The following is a 20336-nucleotide window of genomic DNA, read 5'->3' as shown; positions in this document are numbered from 1 at the left end:
AATTCGGAAAAGAGACTTTCGCACCCGGCGCGAGATTTTCCCTATTCACGGTCAATGTTTCGATGTCCGTGGTTCGAGATGGTTCGTAAGCTGTGGTACGTAAATGATGATACATTAAGGTGGCAAACATACACACACACACCGCGAGAAGGTTGTCGCTGCTGGGTACGCGTAAAATATTGGCGCCAACTTCCTTCCGATCGTGCGGTGGGATCGCTCGCTTCCCAATCCGACGGCGGGACGTGAGTAAGTCAGATCGCCCGATTGGTGATACCCCACGGCGTTGCCTTGCCGAGCCACCGCCCTCACCACCATCACCACCACCACCACCAGCATTATTAGCTTTTATAGTCTTACAAATGTGCAAATGTGTGTTTTTATGTTTACGAGTGGAGTAATTTATTTTTACGATTTTCCTCGCCACCGCAGCTCGCTCGAGGGGCCGCACTGATGAGCACCCGATGCCATCCCGTGCCCAAAAGTGTGTTTTTGTTTTGCCGCTCATTGGATCATTCCATCTGGTTTCCTTCTTTTTTTGTCCTATTCGTTCTATGAATTTTCCTACCCATTTCCCCGTACGAAATGGAAATCAGGCAGCCCCCCGACCACTGACAAGATCGGTGCAATCGCAAAAGGGTCGTCCAGGGGAACATTGAGCATAAAAATCTGGCCAATCCACCACCAGGGCCGTCGAAACGGATTGCAAAACAAAAATCACCCACCCAGCAAAGGCAAATGAATGTTGTTTTATGTCTCGCCATTTGCCCCGATGATAATACTAATGGCATAATTGTTCGTGGTGAAGCGCCAGTAACGGCAGCACCAAAGGGGAGCAGTGAAATGGAAACCTCCGAACCCGCTACCAGTAAAAACCTTCAGGCCATTTTCACGCCTTTGCCAACTTAATTTGTACTTTTTTATTTTTCCTGCGCCACTGTTTGCAGAAGATTTGATTTTGTTCGGTTCTTTGGCCATCATTTTTATGACACGAGACTGCTGAGCCCAAATCCAGTTCCTCTCCACAGTGGAGTGCACTCGAGTTTTGATGGGAATTGGGGGGAGGGGGGCACAGAAGCAAAAGGTGTTGAAAAAATAGCTGCATATTAAACCAGCGCCCGGGCCACCCGTCTCCCATTAATCGGCCCCGTGCCGGGATGAACCGTTCGGCAATTGCTGGGATTAAAAGCTAATTGGTCGGATCGAGATTGAGCGTGCTTATTATTTAATGCAGTTGAGCGGAAAATTTAATCCCATCGCACGCTGGCTGCCGACCCATCAAGCCGTCGTAAAGTAATTTAGCTCATAACAATGATGCGTGCGCATTAAACCGTGATCATGAGTGCAGGGATCGGCCCGGCTAACCGGTGCCGCTGCCCGAACGAGCCCACCCGGTCGGTCATGTGCTGCTCGTAATTGATTAGCAGGCTTTCATCGGTGAGCTGAAGTTTTCTAATGGGTCCGTTTGAATAAATCGGTGGTTGTGAAAGTTTTTTCGATGGGAGGCTTCTCTAAAAGCTTCTACGTGAGGTACTAGGCGCCTCCATCGGTTATCATGGTCGCCGAACCTTTGGTGACATTTGGTTCAAGGACAAAAATAAAGCAAAACAGATTGAAAGGGGCAATACGAGGGGCACAATATTTAAAGGAAAAATAATTCACCAACGCTATTGTACCAAAATTGCTACACCAAGCAAATCTCGTCCCAATATCACCGGGCCAATCAAGCTAAATAAATACATACTTCACCGGTTGACAAACAGCCCGCCCGGCATGATTCCCATACCCGCTAGTGGCGCTATTTTAGACAGTTGGCCAATCACCCCAATTACCCGGCCCGGCCAATCTGTCACATGAGTCGTCACGGTGCACACTTTAATGAAAATCACATCATGCCGTTATTTATTTTTTTTTTCTTGGCAAAATGTCAACAAGCAAACGATCTCGTCAACTCCCGCAAATTACGTGCCTGTGTAGAGTGGTCATGGAGAGTGAACCAAACTGAACAAACTAAAAAAAAAACTCCCCCGAATCTTAAACCCACACCCAGCCCGTGCGCCCGCCCTCTTGAAAAGGTAATCGAATAAAAATCTAATTTATCGTCCAGCCATCCAAACCGGACCCGGTGGCCCGAAAAAACCCCCGAGCCCGTGCCGGCTCAATCATCTGAATATCCTAGCCGCAGGATATGCGCGTCTCGGTTCATCATCATCGTCGGTCCATTTCCGGCGGTTCATCGTTCCAGCAAACGGTCACAGACACACTCATACATACACACACACGCAGAGATACAGACGGGAGAAACAGTTCGCGCCCGTTGACCGATGATGAATATTCATTTCACGACTAGCAGAAAAATTACGACTATCGATGATTACGTGCCACGCATCCACTCCGAGTGCCGAGGGATAGACGGGGGGAAACGATGGACAGGAAATGACCACCAATTCGGTGATGGGTGCCAACGAGTAAATTGACCGCGAGCTCGTGAATCACGCCCGGCGAGGGTGGTTCCCTGTGGTTTTTTTTTCATGTTTTGCTTTTCATTTCTCTTCTTTTATGTTTACCCCTCTGGCACCGTACACTGTACAGGGTAATTTATTCGAATAGAGCCTATCAATGAGTCATTGACATACACACATGCCAACATCAGCACGCACCGTTTATTCACACAATATAGTGTCGCTACGATCGAGCTTCGATTGTAATGAACTCGATAGGCGGCTCGACCATGCGGCACAGTCAAGTGTCCGAGCGGCAAAGGGTTGGGGAAAGATAATCAAACGTCATTTAAATCACCGGCACACTTTACCCGTATTTAATAAGCCTTTTCTACCTGCTTTAATAACCCACCATCACTGCACATTAATTTAGCATGATCCTTCTTTTTTTTTTTTTGTACAAGCAAGAGCGTTCCTCGCAGGTCAATTTTGACACCTTAAATTAACTTTTCCCAAAAGAAAAAAAGATTACCTGATAACAGGCTTAATTTTTCCGTAAAACCTTCCCATCCAAACCCTTTGCTCCGGAGCCAATCAACGCTGCTAACTGCAAGTTGGAAATTAAATTTAACCTTACTACATTCGCAGGCTCTCGGCGTGCTGTCCAGCGGCAGTGGCGGAGCGTCTGTGGGTCAAACAAAGTTATAAATAATGCCGCACCATTTTAACCGGCCCACACATGCTACCAGCATCTGCGATCCATGCGAAGGTTTGCTGCCAGCCACCCGGTGGGTGCCATCGCTCGTTTCAAGGAACGTTGCCTGAAAATTGCTCCTCCGAAAGCGGTTTGGGGCTGCACACACATACACACACACACAGTGTAAACAAGAACCAATTATATGCCGGGAGAAACAGCAGCTTTGGTCTGCGATCAAACACACCAGCCATGAACAGGTGGTGTTACGCCAGCGGTGTGTGTTGAATGTTGGAAAACTTTCTCATTCGTTGGAAAATATTTACAGTAATTTATCTACTATCACTTCTGGGCCGGAGCTACTGCTTCTGGCCACTCATGAGTAGTGCACGAGATGCGGCCGCTGCAGCAACTGCCTTTCCGTCGACCGGTTCCACGCACACCTGCACCCACATTCATACTCACACACACACACGCACATTCTTCTGTAGCGCCGAAGCATGAACGATGCAACCGAAAACGGGCCCCGCTGCATCTCCCCATCCGAGCATGGCTGCCGAAGCATAGGTCAACAGTGGTGCATTATAATTACTTTATACCTAAGCAGCGATAACTCATGCATCCAGTGTTCATTACAGTTTCATTCGCAATCACAATCGGCCCCTAATGCGGGCGTTTGCTGCCGGGACAGGCGAGCGGAGAGAATTTGTTTGCTAGTTCGGGGCACGTATCAGACGCATCTGTCTTTGTCTCTTTGTCTCTCTCTCTCTCTCTCTCTCTCTCTCTCTCTCTCTCTCTCTCTCTCTCTCTCTCTTTGCCTCGCTTCTGCTTACTGCGGGAAACTTTCTCATCCTCAATAACGCCCAACGCTAGCGGGGCGATAGGAACGTTCGGTAAACAAGCAAGCTTAATAGAAGCTTAATCGCTTTTAAGACTGTTTGTGTAAGCTTCTGGTGGATTCTGAAGTGTTGATGTTTCGGCTGCTGTTCGTACACTGAAAGCTAACAAATTTTATTGGATGATTTTAATAGGGGTGTAGCTTCAATCACCCAGTTACTTAAAAGCTTGTACAAATTCTTTACTGCATAGCGGTGTATACAAATGCGCCGTGAAGTATGCAAATTGCTTCACAAACTAAGCGTTTTAAAAGATTTTATTGGTTTAACTTTTTTTTTTTTTGGTAATTTCCTAAGAGTGGCAATAAACCTTAATTTATGGTTAATGTTTCGCAGAAAATTGAAATCAAGAGAAACATTAAAATTAAGCATCACCAAACATTCAATAAACCCTCAAATACGTTACCAAATTCTAACATCCGGCTTTGCCCAAAAACCTTGTAAAGCAGTAAGGCACCCAACCATCACCGAAGCACTGACAGTGCATTTTACCACCGTAGCTAGACCCAGAGCTGCGGGTGTACCGTGCGTAGCGTGAGCTACAACCAGTACATGAGCTTTCTACATTTATCCAGCAAATATTTGAATTTATGACTGAATCCGACACGACAACGGTTCCACGCCCGTTCCGATCCTCATACTCCCAGCTGAGCGGCCACCCTGGGAAGCACTCATCGAACGGATATTACGTGGCAGTACGGTTGAGACCCGATGTACCGATGTGTAAAGCAGTGTAAGGATATGAAAATTTCCATCCACTTCATCCACAAAGGGTACAGGTGAGCCCGGCAACGCAAAAACAACATCCCAACCAATGTCGTCGCTGCTGCTGCTGCTGCTGCTGCTCTGCGTTGCGCCACACAGGACGATCGTTAAAACACTCCCCGGTCAGGGCTGTCTGTATGCTTCTGGCAGTGTTGATTTCTGGCAGGATGGTAAACATATCGTATCGGCTAGCAGCTGCAGCTTCTGAAACGACAGAGCACAAACCTTCCCAATGCTTTGCTTGTTTGCAAAGAAAAGCGAGAGCAAAGGTGCTTCCCTCTTGCACCCGGCGGCTGTGGGAGCGTCTTCTGTTGCGAAACTATTCACTAAAAACAATGGCTCAATTGTTGATCGAAATGGATTTACCGGTGGTATTACCTGCCCGGCCCGCTGCCAGTGTATCATATCTTGCAGATTAAGTGTATATCGTCCGGAGACGAGCAGCGGGCGGGTCGTGTGTGTTTCATTGCTGCTCCACCTTCCGCCGCCAGCACTGCACCCAAAACCCCGCAAACATACCGCTCATGAATTATGTGCTATCTGAAATTTTAATTCGATTTGAACGAACTACACACACACACACACACACATCCCTACACATTCATACACATCTATTGCTCAGCTCGCACTCGCCTCTATCCCTCTAATCTCTAATAAACCGAAACAGGTGTTATATGGACTGGGAAACTTCATCTACAAAGCGTTTGCCAGAAGTGTGCAGCGTTGCAGTTTACGAACTTTGTTTCCAACTCTCCGCCGCCAGCCGGGTACGTGCAGCGAGCGTGTGTGTGTGTTTAGCCTCCCCCCGTTTATTTCATCCGAGTGTATGAGAACTTACTTCCCCACTTTTTACCGCTCGCTGCAAAAACCCGTCCTCCCCCGGGGAACGTTAATCGGAAACGGGATGGGTGGTATGAAGCGATTGCAAAATGCAATCGATGATCCATCACCGCCGTGCTTCGGCTCGGTTTATTTGATCTAACTTTCGATAGTGCAACCGAACAAAAGCGTAACCCTCCTACAGTACAAAACTAGCTTCAAAAGAGAAGCTTGGAGCGCCGTCAACCAGCAGCGTGAAGCTTGCTAAAGCTTCCTTCAAGCTGTTCTCTGCTGGTTCAACCACAGCGCCGATGAGGATGAGATTTAAATCGAAAATCGTGCAAATTTATAGCATCCTCGGTGGTAGTGACCACCCGAGCACAAGATGGCGGTCCATGTCGGTTTGGAAGGCGGTGGGTGTGAGGATGGTACCTATAAAATAAAAATAAAGCGCTAAATGAAATCAACGCACAGTGCTACGCCCGAAGCTATGCAATACGCGCAGCATCAGCTTCATTGTCGGGCAAAAAGGTGGGTTTTAAAAGATACATTTAACCCCGTCCAGAATTGTCGGGAAAAACTGATTCACCCGCTGTAAACGTTGGATGCAATATAATCCATTGTTGGGTCATGATCGGCGCTCGCAAAACCTTTTTCATAACAGCAACCAGCCCGGCTGCGCTGCTCCCGGGTGCCATTCATAGCCTCGTGCCATAATGCTGGAACCGACGTCAACCCCTCCCCTCCCCTCACCATCATTCGGTGAGCAGCCCTGCCAACGGCAGCACATCAATCGAGCATTCATTTCGGCGTGCTCTCGAAAAGCTCATCATCGTAGCAAGACTGTCACCGCCCGCCTTTGCGCGACAAGCGGCAAACGATCGGCACCCGTACTCGCCCCGCAACCAGACAACACTCCAGCCCATGGTTCCAGCGCATGGGATGCAGTCGCACAGTGTACACCATATAATGTCGATAAATCTTGCCCCAGTTGATTGATTTATTGACGATTTTCCTACATGATGCTACCGCCGGCGCAGCGATGGGCGAGCGCAAGCGTTTGTGGCCGTCGACAACCGGATCCCTTCGCCGGTGGTTTTTCGTCCTTTTATTTTGGATAGAAATTTATTTATATCATGCTTTCATCAGCAACAGTACTGCCTGTGTGTCAAGGAGCACCACTCAGGGCCGGGGGACGCGATTGGTTCGTTTGCAATAATCGCCAAACCAATCCTATTTACCAATGTCGGCTCAGTGGCAGCTTACGTTTACTGATCCGGCTCGTAACAATGGCTCGAGCAGGATTGAGTGCAGCTATTGGCCACGGGAGAAGCTCGAGGTACCTGCTTTCTCTCACTTGTCAACGATTGCATTTTCGAGCTCGTTGCAGAAATATTGCTTTTACCAATCGCTCTTCGCCGAAAAGATGCATTCAATCCAAGCGCCAATGTGTGTTTGTGTTTTGGTACCAATGTACGCTTTTGGATGTCTGTTTCCTCATTAATTTCAACCCATGCTGAGGGGGAAAAACTGCACCATCATATAATTATTCCACTCAATTGAGCACACAGACATACACACACACACAATGATTGCCGAGGAAAAGCCATCCGAAACAAGCGTGCTGTTGGCAGGGTAATGAATGCATTTGCGCGAAAGGAATGGAGCAGATTTCGTTTGCTTGAAAACGAAAAAAAAATTCTGGGGGCTTCAAAAATAAATTTTGGAACCATAATACACGCCAAAACCGAACCTGGAAGAGGATAATAGGAGATCAACCGTGTTAAGGAGGAAAGCAACAACAACAACAAAAAGGCCCGCTTACTTCCACATCGAACCGGCATTCGGGCGGGATCTGCATTGGACGCTCGCGGCCTTATCGTCGTAATTTAATTTAACAGATTTATTTAATAAATAAATACACATAAACAATTAAGCGCACAAAGGACAAGGCGATCTGCGCTGAACACTCAGCAGCAGCAACACACACCGTACGCAATATATTGATGCAGCAATGTCCCCCCCCCCCCCTCATTGGCGCTTATCGAACAACGACAAAAAAGTAAAAGCTCAGCCGGCAGAGCAGGGAGTAGGAGGAAGAAGGGGAGGGCTTGATGCAGCAATGCCCAAAATAAATTTCCACGTAAATGCAATTACTCCATTTACTCCAATTTCCACGCCGGAATCGGCCAAACGGGCAGCAAACACTACCCGCGAGAAATACGATTGCATACCCGGCAGGCGCGAATGTTCGATGCACCGATCGTTCATTGCCGACGAGCAGGAAGCGGCATGGTGGAAAACGGGGAGGAAAATGATGACATTAAATCTACCCAGCGCATTTATGGTGTGGTGGTGCGTTTCTGTTTTTTTTTTGTACATAAATTTTATTTACTTCTTGGAAGCTCGGTTTGGCGTGGGCCCGCTTCTTTGCCCGCTTTGTTAGTGGCTTTATCGAACGCTGGGAGAGCGTAAAAACCCTTTTTTTCAATGTTTTTCACTACAAGGGATGGTTTTTGTGCTATTATTGTACTAAATCGATGACCGGACGAAGATCTCGTTTAACGAAACCAGTATACCAGTGCCATCGCTTCGTTCGAGGGATTAGTGTAATACACCTTTGCACCTCTACAATGCTGCATCTCTCTCTCTATCTCGCTCTGTTGATCCTTTACATCCAAGAGTATAATCAGCACCGGAACAAAAGCTATACTGTAGCTGAAAATCCCACACCCAATGTACGTGAGAGATCATCCACCCTCTAGTCGCCCCGAATCTCGACACATTTCTATCGCAGCTCATTACTTCCTAGACACCGAGTGAGTTCATCAGATTCTCATATATGTGTGTGTTTTCTTTCTTTCTCTCCCTTTCTCTTTTCTGCACAGGACCGCATGCCGAGTTCGAGCTGACGCCGATCGTATCGATCGGGATATTTATTGGCATTTTAACGGTGCTTATCTGCATTACAATCGCGGTCGCGGCCGCCTTCAAGCTGCGGGCAACGCAGGCGAAACAGCACACCACCGCGACCACCACCACGGCCGGCGGCAAGCGGCCCGGTAATCTGCCAATTAAGGAGAAAATCTCATTACCGCTCAGCCAGTCGGAAGACATGTACGACGAGAAGAACCCGGACGTTGTCCCATCGAACGAGGGTAAGCGTTTGCATCCACACCCGGTTCCGATCCAAAATCGCCCGCCCACAAACCAACCCGTAACACACAGGCACACACACACACAGACATAGTCGCGACGTGCATAAGCCCTCGTGCAAAGCCCCTGTAACGATAACGTTTCCCCTCGGAACCGTACAGCTTTTTAGTTCTTTCGTTGCTGTTCGCTTGCTTGAGCGCCACTGGTTCGATTTATATGTTTTTGTTTCACTTAGAGGCCGGCTTCGAATGTACCAAAACAGGATCCGTCGCAAGAGGAGGTCCTTCATGATTCTGCCTGTCTGCTACTATATTTTTTTGTTTAGCTTTTTCTTACGCTTTCAGTTTGGTTTTGTTTCTTGCTCTTTTTATTCCGCGCTCTCATTCAGCCGCGTACGATGTGTGTCGCTTGTGCACCGGTATGCATAGCTCATTGGTTTCCGTCCCTCTTACATTTCCCCCGCACGTGGAAGCATTAATGAAGCAGGCTTTATTTTACGCCCGAAGTGGAGGAGACTTCCGTTCGGTTCATCTTTCAGTCGACTTAGCTTCATTATTTCCTTCCATCCATCCATCTCAAACGCCGTACAGCTGTCGCTCTATCGTTCAAACACACACAAACACACATTCACACTATCTATCACGCTATCCTCTCTCTCTATCTATCTCTATCTCTGTTTCACTCTTTCTCCATTTAACATTTTCCAGATCCCGATTACAAATTAATATCAGCAAATCAGACACCCACAGCGCTGCATAATTCATTATGCAACAGCAAACATGACATTATCGGCCGGACGATACTAGACGATAGCCGGAAAACGTACCTAACCGGGGTAGGTGCCTCATGTCACTAGCTTTCTAGCATGCGCATACAGAACGACCGCTACGCCTCATGCATGCACGAATAGGGGGCGCGAGCTTTGGAAGGGGTTCCCTTTTTACTGCTCTCATCTGCATCGCACACAGGCCGTTTTGTAGTTACACAAAACACACAAACACACATTAATACACCTTACATGATACGTTACTGATCCGCTCGATGTTCACCAGATGATACTTTTGTTAGTTTAAGTTCAATTAAATCGTTTCAAATACTTCCCACGAAGCCTAAGCATTGCATGCTGCAGCTTATTATTGGTTAGAGGAGCAAACCAAGTGGGACGGGTTTCACTTAATTACCTCGACTTTTGAGCGCTGAAACACGCCGACTCACCAATCGTACCGAGTTCCAGCTGCAAATCGGAAGCAAACATCGGTCCCAGATTGAAGCGCATCATATTTACTTTCAAATCAACGACGTCTGCTCTACAGCCTAACGAGATGCTGTCGGTTCATCCACCGGCAGGGCCAACGAATGAATGCGCTCGGGCTGCAGAAATACATACCGTCAGCGGTGCGTGCGTGTGTCGAGCGATCCTTTCTGCCCGGTTTCTTCCATTGCGGCAAAGTAGTACGGTACGGAAGTAGAGCAAACACTCGGGATGACACAAAGTCATTCCCGACTACCCGGTGGCCTTTCCGGCCGGGCCATTTTACCGCGGCTTTTGGCTCCGCTCCGTGGCACCGGACAAAGGGGAAATCACAATCTGCGTGCGTGCGTGTGTTGCCGACTGTACCACTGTTGCTGTGCGGAACCGGTTTCGCCTTCAACCTCAGACCACCACCTGGACGGTACACATTCAATCTCGTTTGTCACAGGCCTCACCTGTTTATCTGCCCGCAGGGCCGATGTCCGGCCGGCTAGGAATGTGGTATGCTTGGGGTTTGATAGGGCAGCCCACCTTTCAATTCATGCGTTTCCCGTATGTTGGTGATCATATTCGCTTCGCGCAGAAACGGCAGCTTCCGTGTTGCGTGTGTGAGCAGAACTATGTGTACAAAACCATATCGTTCATCAACGTTAGCAGCACCGTGCCGTGGAATGTTGCGGCGCACCGGGTGTGCATTGCTAACCGATTGGCCCTCCCGGAGGAGGCACGCAGGCGCGAGGTACAAACTCTGGCGCCCGCACTAGTGATGGATAAAGTTGCCAAAAATCCGGAGTCTATTCCTATTCCGACTCCGAAAATTTTGGAACCGACTCTGGAAGGTAGGTTTGAAATCGTCTAAACCGGAGTCGTCCGGAGACACCTGGAGTCGTCCGGATACGGATTCCGGTCGGAGTCGATCGGGCCAATGTTTTTGATGTCAGTCATTTAATTTCCTACTCCGACTCTTGCTGACTCCGGTCGACTCAACCCGCTATTCTTCGGAAGTAAGGGCTGTTTAAGTGGTGCAGGCCCAAAGCGAAAGAGGGGAAAAAACAACATGAAATACTTCCGACGAACTTCGAGTTCGCCTGACTCTAGACAACTCTGGGCGATTCCGGACGACTCGTATTTCACACTAGTGATGGGTAAAGTTGGCAAAAATCCGAAGGATACTCCGATCCAACTCCGAAAATTTCGCAACGAACTATGGAAGGTAGGGTCGCCCAACATTAACCGGAGGCGTTCGGAATCACCCCGATTAGAGCGGAGTCGGATTCGTCTACAGTCGCCCAGAGTCATCCGGAGTCGTCCGGAGCCCGAAGGTGTTCGGAATCGCAGTCGTCCAGAGTCGTCCTGAGTCATCCGGAGTCGTCCGGAGTCGGGGTCATCCGGAGTTCAGACCATCCGCACTCGACCGGAGACTTGATCACAAACACATAGCATAGCACCGACCGACCTCAACTTCGGATGACTCCGACCATCTCCGACACTGGGGCCCATTTTTCGAGCAGGTACTCGATTCTAATTCTATCTTTGAGGCTAGAACAATCTAGACTGAAAATTGCAGGCTAGTTTTATGTGTGGTTTTGTATGGAGTGTTTACATGATTTCAGCCTCCAACTGTCAAACTCCATACAAAAAACTGACTAGAATCGTGAAGGGCCCCACTGACCAACTCCGACTCCGGACGACTCCAACCCCGGGTGACTGTGACTCCTGGCGAAACTTATGGCTCCTATTTTGCTCGAATCAGAATCGGAATAACAATAGCTGAGGTCGGATCGGAGTCGTCGGTGCGCTCCAGAGAGCACATCACTACACAACCACTGTCCCATACGTTTCACTCACGCTGGTGTCACCTACAGCCGTGTAACCGTATGCGTCGGCTAATCCGGCCTTAACGTTCACTGAAACGCGGCCACCTGAATGTGAGTCAAGTAGGAGCGTCCATTCGAGCAGATATTAATCTTTTTTTTTTGCGCCCAACGATGCATGTCTTGCTGTGCGCCTTGTGCCGACGAGTGCAAATAGCAATTAATGTCGCATTAGAAGGGCGCCTTCTTCTCATTTCTTGCTGATAGTTTGTATCCATTTTGTGTGGCTTTTGAATGGCTTGTTAGAAGCACAACTGAGCCACCCGAGCAGTAATCTCTTCATCGGGCTCCCGTACCGAAAAACATTCCTTCCCGTATCGAAAAAGCGGTGTGGAAAATTTGAATTAAAATAAAGTAGCACACGATAGAAACGCAACTCATCAGCATGCTGTTCAACGATCCTCGTAGGCTCCAGAGTACAGCCTGCAGCAGAATTGCAGTCCTGGTAGTGTACTATACCCTTTTCGAAGCCATTCCCCCGGAATGGAGAGCAACCGGTACATCCGTGTAACCGTATGCGTCGGCTAATCCGGCCTTAACGTTCACTTAAAAGCGGCCACCTGAATGTGAGTCAAGTAGGAGCGTCCATTCGAGCAGATATTAATCTTTTTTTTGCGCCCAACGATGCATGTCTTGCTGTGCGCCTTGTGCCGGCGCGCGCCACAACGAGTGCAAACGGCAATTAATGTCGCCTTAGAAGGGCGCCTTCTTCTCATTTCTTGCTGATAGTTTGTATCCATTTTGTGTGGCTTTTGAATGGCTTGTTAGAAGCACAACTGAGCCACCCGGGCAGAGAGTAATCTCCTCATCGGGCTCCCGTAACGAAAAACATTGCTCGCCGAAAAAGCGGTGTGGAAAATTTGAATTAAAGTAAAGTAGCTCACGATAGAAACGCAACTCATCAGCATGCTGTTCAACGATCCTCGTAGGCTCCAGAGTACAGCCTGCAGCAGAATTGCAGTCCTGGTAGTGTACTATACCCTTTTCGAAGCCATTCCCCCGGAATGGAGAGCAACCGGTACATCCGTGTAACCGTATGCGTCGGCTAATCCGGCCTTAACGTTCACTTAAAAGCGGCCACCTGAATGTGAGTCAAGTAGGAGCGTCCATTCGAGCAGATATTAATCTTTTTTTGCGCCCAACGATGCATGTCTTGCTGTGCGCCTTGTGCCGGCGCGCGCCACAACGAGTGCAAACGGCAATTAATGTCGCCTTAGAAGGGCGCCTTCTTCTCATTTCTTGCTGATAGTTTGTATCCATTTTGTGTGGCTTTTGAATGGCTTGTTAGAAGCACAACTGAGCCACCCGGGCAGAGAGTAATCTCCTCATCGGGCTCCCGTAACGAAAAACATTGTTCGCCGAAAAAGCGGTGTGGAAAATTTGAATTAAAATAAAGTAGCACACGATAGCAACGCCACTCATCGGCATGCTGTTCAACGATCCTCGTAGGCTTCAGTTTCCAGCCTGCAGCAGAATTGCAGTCTTGGCAGTGTACTATACCCTTTTCGAAGCCATCCCTCCGGAATGGAGTGCAACCGGTACATCCGTGTAACCGTATGCGTCGGCTAATCCGACCTTAACGTTAACTGAGAAGCGGCCACCTGAATGTGAGTCAAGTAGGAGCGTCCATTCGAGCAGATATTAATCTTTTTTTTTTGCGCCCAACGATGCATGTCTTGCTGTGCGCCTTGTGCCGACGAGTGCAAATAGCAATTAATGTCGCCTTAGAAGGGCGCCTTCTTCTCATTTCTTGCTGATAGTTTGTATCCATTTTGTGTGGCTTTTGAATGGCTTGTTAGAAGCACAACTGAGCCACCCGAGCAGTAATCTCTTCATCGGGCTCCCGTACCGAAAAACATTCCTTCCCGTATCGAAAAAGCGGTGTGGAAAATTTGAATTAAAATAAAGTAGCACACGATAGCAACGCCACTCATCGGCATGCTGTTCAACGATCCTCGTAGGCTTCAGTTTCCAGCCTGCAGCAGAATTGCAGTCTTGGCAGTGTACTATACCCTTTTCGAAGCCATCCCTCCGGAATGGAGTGCAACCGGTACATCCGTGTAACCGTATGCGTCGGCTAATCCGACCTTAACGTTAACTGAGAAGCGGCCACCTGAATGTGAGTCAAGTAGGAGCGTCCATTCGAGCAGATATTAATCTTTTTTTTTTGCGCCCAACGATGCATGTCTTGCTGTGCGCCTTGTGCCGACGAGTGCAAATAGCAATTAATGTCGCCTTAGAAGGGCGCCTTCTTCTCATTTCTTGCTGATAGTTTGTATCCATTTTGTGTGGCTTTTGAATGGCTTGTTAGAAGCACAACTGAGCCACCCGAGCAGTAATCTCTTCATCGGGCTCCCGTACCGAAAAACATTGCTCGCCGAAAAAGCGGTGTGGAAAATTTGAATTAAAATAAAGTAGCACACGATAGAAACGCAACTCATCAGCATGCTGTTCAACGATCCTCGTAGGCTCCAGAGTACAGCCTGCAGCAGAATTGCAGTGCTGGCAGTGTACGAACCCATCCCACCGGAATGAACAGCAAACGGCACAGCAACAGCAAAGGCAGCAAACAATTCGCATAATGACGACAATTGCAAACACGGGATCGACCAGCACGGACCACGGACCGGGCGCACCGTATCACGCTTTATGGAGCCCGTTTTATGAACGCGACGGTGGGCACGACCCTGTTCAACGTACCCATTACATCGGTGGCCCTCGAACAGGAAAAAAACACGATCCCATCCTGTCGCCTCCCGGGGTCAAGTCTTCTGATTATATAGCCCTTTTTCCAAAATGGGACCCATCTAGCGCGCGGGCACCAAACTTCAACCATTGGCGTATGGATCGTGTTGAACATTGGATTTCTCGCGAACTCTCTAACGCGATACACGACTTTGGGCAATAATCGTTAACCCCACATGAGTGTGTGTGTGTGTTGTATGTGCCATTGCGGCTGGATCTGATGTGGCCGGCGGCAGCACTCTTGCCCAACGTTCACTTCATGTTGGGACGCACTCACTCACGCCCTTTCTTCTTATTCAACTTTCTGTATTATTGATATGTTTCACCCGGGAACCATTCACGACCGCGTAACGCTTGTACTGATACGCACCAAAGCGAACACGAACAGAGTGCAAAGGGCGGGCGCTGTGGTCCGTTCAAAAGCGCAGTGCGATCTTTGCCAGCTCACATCATCGAAGCGCACCTTCGCTGCCACACAGACCGCCACCCTCCCCCATCCGGTCCAGTGCGATGCGGGCAGCCAATTATGGGCACCCGAGCCTGCGTATCGAACCGGAAAGATAGCCCGGTCCACCGAACACCGGTGAAGGTTTGGAGTAGATACTGGTAACATCCGAAACGTCAATCGATGGAGCAAGAAAAAAAAGAAGCCATGCACAAAAACCGAGCCAACATGAGTGCCATCAAATTCTCCTGGGTACTTGAGTACACATATTTATCTCCGCTTGGGGTACGCATAGCGTTCGGGTAGCAGCCAATCTCATTGCCCTCTGGAGAGTAATGTGCCGCGATACGAGCAGAAACGAGGAGAGCCACGTTATGGTTGCCAATTGAACCTGCGAACCATTACCTGCGCACAAATACTGGCGAAGAGCCCAGTGCAGACAAGCGCCAGGAAATCGTTACGTGAGTTACGTTACATTTTAATGAGCTATTTACGGGACCCAATCATTTCCCAAAACCCAATTATGCGCTGTTGCGGGACCCAGTGCGCACCACGCATTAGCCAAAAGCTCAACTGCAACGAGTTGATTGCAATTTGAAGCAAATGTTACCGTTTCAGCAAAAACAAAAAAAAAACACAACAAACTACCACGGCGTAAGCAATTTAAGCCGTGTTTTGCTCCATCATCTACCGGCCAATCAAGCTAGCCGGCGGTTGCCAGTGGTCGGTACTATCAGGAGTGGAAGATAAAACAAAAAGCCCTGTTGCCTTTGTTTTTGCTTGCGCAAAAACCCCGTTCCCCTATTTCTTAAGCCCGAGAGCAGCTCAGCTTTGTGACATGATTTCTACTGCTCTACGCTCTACCGCTCCAGCAAGAAATGACCACTTCAGATTGGCACTAGATGACGGTGGCACAACAACAACGTACGCAGGCAAAAAAAACCCCCAACGACACCAACTCAACCTAATCTGCTGGCGCGCTACGGTCAGTTGATTCGGTTCAGTTAAGTTTTTGCCCGTTTCTTTTTTTTTTTTTTTTTTTTTTGTTGCTCCAACACGAACCGTGCTAGGCTGCCGCAGTACGCCGGCAGGCAATTGTCAGGGAACGATTGCGACTCCGTCGATTACCCCGCAGGCCGCCGCGTGTCAAACCGGGTCAAGCGCACTGCAAATTCGTCAGCGTGCTTGGCAAAAATGCAAACATTTCTGCATTTTGCCTGTAGTGCCAGTACGTTCTGCTGCAGTTTGCTTTCTCAGCTTGACCGAAAGGGAGAGGTGTGTTTTAGTGTCATTTTTTCTTCTTCTGTATGCTTTTTTTTGTTGGGGCTGTTTTTACTGACCAGAGAACCCCGTTGCGCTGGTGAGGGGAATCCGTGTGACACACGGATGTGCAATGTATATAAAAAACAGATAAAGAAACGAATGTTGGTTCGGTGAAGAGACGGGAGCAGGACAGTTTTACCACCTGAAGGCAGACAGACGACACTCAACAGGATGTGTCCACATCCGGGTAGCCCGCATACACGGTAGAGAGGATATAAGAGAGCGAGAGAGAGAGAAAGAGAAGGAAAGAGAGAGGATGAAAGGGCGAAGCTCAAGGATCACGAAGATCACGGTACCGTATGCGAGTCATTCTCAGGGCGAATTATCCCTCCGTCCTCCGCTCAGCTGCTTCTTCGTTGCAACATTGTATCGTGAAGGCAGGACTGCCGGTGGAAAAGACCCCGCTGGCAGTTTTTCAAACATCTCTCCCCCCCCTCCCCTCACCCCTCCCTCCACAATCAGAAAGGAAGGTCACTTGGAGCGGATACAAGAGCAAGAAAGCAGAGCTTCCAATCCCGTATCCGCCAGAAGCGAGCACGAACATAACAAGATGACCTAGTTGGATAACGTTATATATATTTTTTAATGAAATCGCTTGAATGTGTCACCCAGACCTCCTGGTATTTTTCCCACCCGGACGGGTGTACCGCGCAAAGCCGGATGCAGTTGAAAACCCACCACCGGCAATAGTTCTCCGTGTGATGGGGAGGGTTATGGTGCCAAGGCAAGATTTGTTGGATGGATTTCACTGACTTGGGTTAGTTCTTGGAGAAGTAGGATTATTTTCCATTTCGGGCGCATTCGGTTTCAATATAAAAATAATACATGATTTTAAAAGAAAGGAGATTTTCAGGCCATTAAAAAAAATCCTTAAATTTCATGATCCCACTGTGCCTGCCGTTATCGGTAAAATCCTTTTCCACCTATACTGTATCACCTATCACGCATGGACACGTTGGTGGGTTGGCAGAGCCGTGTCGTATCTTTGGGTTGCGTGCCGGGACCGAAGACGACCACGATGAATGCTCGCCAACTGCAGCTTAGCAGCGTTCCCGTATCGCAAGATAATTTCCTCCATTCTGTGCTTGGACGAAGCTTCCGCGTAACGAGCAGACAGAGTCAGTGGCTGACACTATTAATAGACTGTCTCCCGGAGCGCATCCCAAACACACACACACATACAACGATGTGGGTTTGTGTGTGCAGCTGACAGCGGAGATCAGTGTATGTGTACCGTGTCTGTGTCCCGTTTTCGTTTATTGCTTGTGCCGTGTCTCTTCTTCGCTCGCATCATCCGCTAAGAAAAGCTCCTTCACGGACGGCACGATATGTCTGGTTGAACTTCATTCCTGCCCAGATCCATTTACGAGATCTCAACCCATCCAGCCATAGGCAAGAGCGCCCGGGGAAGCTAACAGAACGACTTTGCCGGAAGTTGACACAATGGGACAATGGTGCAAGGTGACCAACAGAACTAGCCAGCCCGATCCACGTTGTGCAATCAGTGTAAATGGTGACGGGGTTTCTCCATTACCTGTGCTCATCTGCGCAGGTGAAATCTTGCCTCAGGTCAGTTGTGCGATAGAATTAAGGCGTGCCGTAGCGAAAGAAAATCATTCCTGGTACTGCCCTTTCACTATCGTCGGGTTGCTGCCACAACTACCGCAGAGGATGGAAGAGCTATTATGATAGAAAAACGGTCTCTCCCTAAAGACAGCAAGAAGAGCGTTGTTTAGAGCTGGGTATAGTAAATCGGAACCATAAAGAGGAAATATATTTGTTCTATATACCTGCTAATATATGTAATATGAAATAGAGCACTCTTTAAAAAGCCACAGTCTTTTAAATTCAACGAATTTAGGTATTTAAAGTTAAACGCCTACAAGTATGCAGTTTGCAGTATTAAATTCAACTTTCAATGCTTCCGCTAGTCGTTTACTGTGCTAATTTGCTCAATATGGCCCATGTTATGCTCTCAGGAGTGCATATTCACTCCATTGAACCCTTTCGCATTTTATAATTCTTTATTCAATTCCTGTGCTACGGTGCGTAACCATTTTATCTCTGAAACCCATCTCAACATGAAATGACGAACTCACAAAGACATACGTAAGCGCACACCTGTAATTGGGTTCGAGAGCAGGCAAAAACGAGAGCAAACGGAGGGGTTTTAACCGCGACGCAAAGTTAATGCGCATCCAAATATTTGCTTAAAGCAGAACGTCTCTGGATAGAATCGTTATCGCCGTGCATCACACAGCGCATCCCATCCCCTCTGACCCCGGTAGCCTGCTGACAGCTCCAACCACAGACACCCGAACCGTGGCACAAAATGGCAAAGTTCACTCGGGAAATCCATTCCATCCGAATTCCAACGCGTGTGTGCGGCTCTACGGGACGGGACCACACTTCAAAAGTTTTCAAATTCCACCCCTGCCCCATCTGCTCTATCGCTAGCAATGCCCCCTTTTGGATACGCCGTTGCATTCGAAAACATTTTGCTTTCCATCGTAGTGGTGGGAAAAGGGTGGGGGGGGGTATAGAGGAGACCAACACTGAAACAGTCCGCTTTGCTCGGCGGGCATATCTACCGAGTTAACGAGTTAACAAGCACAGCGCGTGCACAGGCGTACACGCTTTGCCTACATTTAGGCGCGCTCGTACCAAAGGGACGAGCGCCATCTTGCTTACAGTTGATCGTGCCGCACACACACACACACACACACACACACACACACACACACACACACACACACACAGAGGCCACGTTTGGTGGATGGATCACAAATCATGATGCACATCTGCACCCGCACATGGGGGGGGGGATTGTGCACTAGATAAAGCGCACGTTTGATGGCAACTTTCCGACTTTTCCGAGTCGCAATTCACCCGAAGGACATCAGCACGCACACACACACACACACACACACAAAGGCGCATACCATCGAATGCGATACGACTGTAAACGACACCATTTCGTATGCAGCTGTCGCGCAACGCCGACAGCGTCCGCTTAAGGGCGAGGAATGTGACTCTGGCTGCGAATCCCGTGTCGGGCTGGGGCCGGGTCGGAGACAGCAAGCACGAACGCACCCCATCCGGCCCTTAATGCATGGCGAAAACAAAGCCGCACCCGCCCGCCCGTCCGCGACGGAATGCGGCAAATCAAAAGCATCGGCACGCTAGACAGCAGAAGGTTTTGGCGAACAACAACATTCCAACCGGGGCCCCAGTTGGAAAGCAATGCACGGTAATGCACTGCTGCAATGAACAGCCGGCTCGGCGAAGGAGCGCGGTCGGTAGTGACGGATGCCCCCGCCGGGGCGGGTGGGCAACCCCACCTGCTTTTACAGTGCAAGGGGACGCTGCCGGCCAGTCGTTCATATTCTGGCCTTATCGTCGCTGCTTTGGGCTGGGCTGGGTTTCCCGTTTGGCGGGCAGAAAGTTTGTTGCGCTGGTGACATTTTGTAAGCAGGCAGCCCCAACCAGCAGACACAAATGGTACCGCACTTCACGTTCATTTTGACTCACTTTGTCGCCTGCTGGTGGCTGCCCCCCGTGTGTCACAATCGGTACGGCCACTGCGGAAAAGCAGCCGACTCATGGTGGTTCGATCAAAGCGAATGACACTCGCAACTTGTTCGAAACGTTCCGTTTCCGAGCCATGCCGAACGTGTATCAGCGCACCCCGGGGAAGGCTATCCTCGTCTTCCGTTGGCGAGCATTTAAAACCAGGTGAAGCGCCAAGATGACCGAGTAGGTTGCAATAAATGTCCGCTGCCCGCACAAACGGGCAAGTCATCAATCCAATCAAAAGTTGCTATAAACGAGCACGGCGGGTTCCGGGACAGGGAAAGCGGATGGCACTGACGGGTTGAGCTTCATTGCGCAGCTGCGCGGCCGGCAGAACATAAATTGATCTTCAAATT

General features: G+C 49.0%; 1 protein-coding gene across 8 annotated transcripts in view; it reads left to right on the top strand.

Annotated features, from left to right (window-relative positions):
- The window catches only part of LOC121587995 (hemicentin-1), a 188369-nt gene that overhangs the window by 162487 nt on the left and 5546 nt on the right, over positions 1-20336 (top strand). For 7 of the 8 annotated variants that reach the window (XM_041905427.1, XM_041905431.1, XM_041905428.1 and 4 more), the window contains exons 15-16: positions 8501-8770; positions 9476-9603. In XM_041905427.1, the coding sequence (XP_041761361.1) occupies positions 8501-8770; positions 9476-9603 (398 nt within the window). The remainder of the gene's footprint in view (positions 1-8500; positions 8771-9475; positions 9604-20336) is intronic. The other variant, XM_041905435.1, reaches the window with a different exon arrangement.

Source organism: Anopheles merus, chromosome 2R (genome assembly GCF_017562075.2).
Source record: "Anopheles merus strain MAF chromosome 2R, AmerM5.1, whole genome shotgun sequence".
Classification (NCBI taxonomy): Eukaryota; Metazoa; Arthropoda; class Insecta; order Diptera; family Culicidae; genus Anopheles; species Anopheles merus.
Note: the sequence above shows the minus strand (reverse complement) of the source record. Positions and strands in the feature narration are given on the sequence as shown.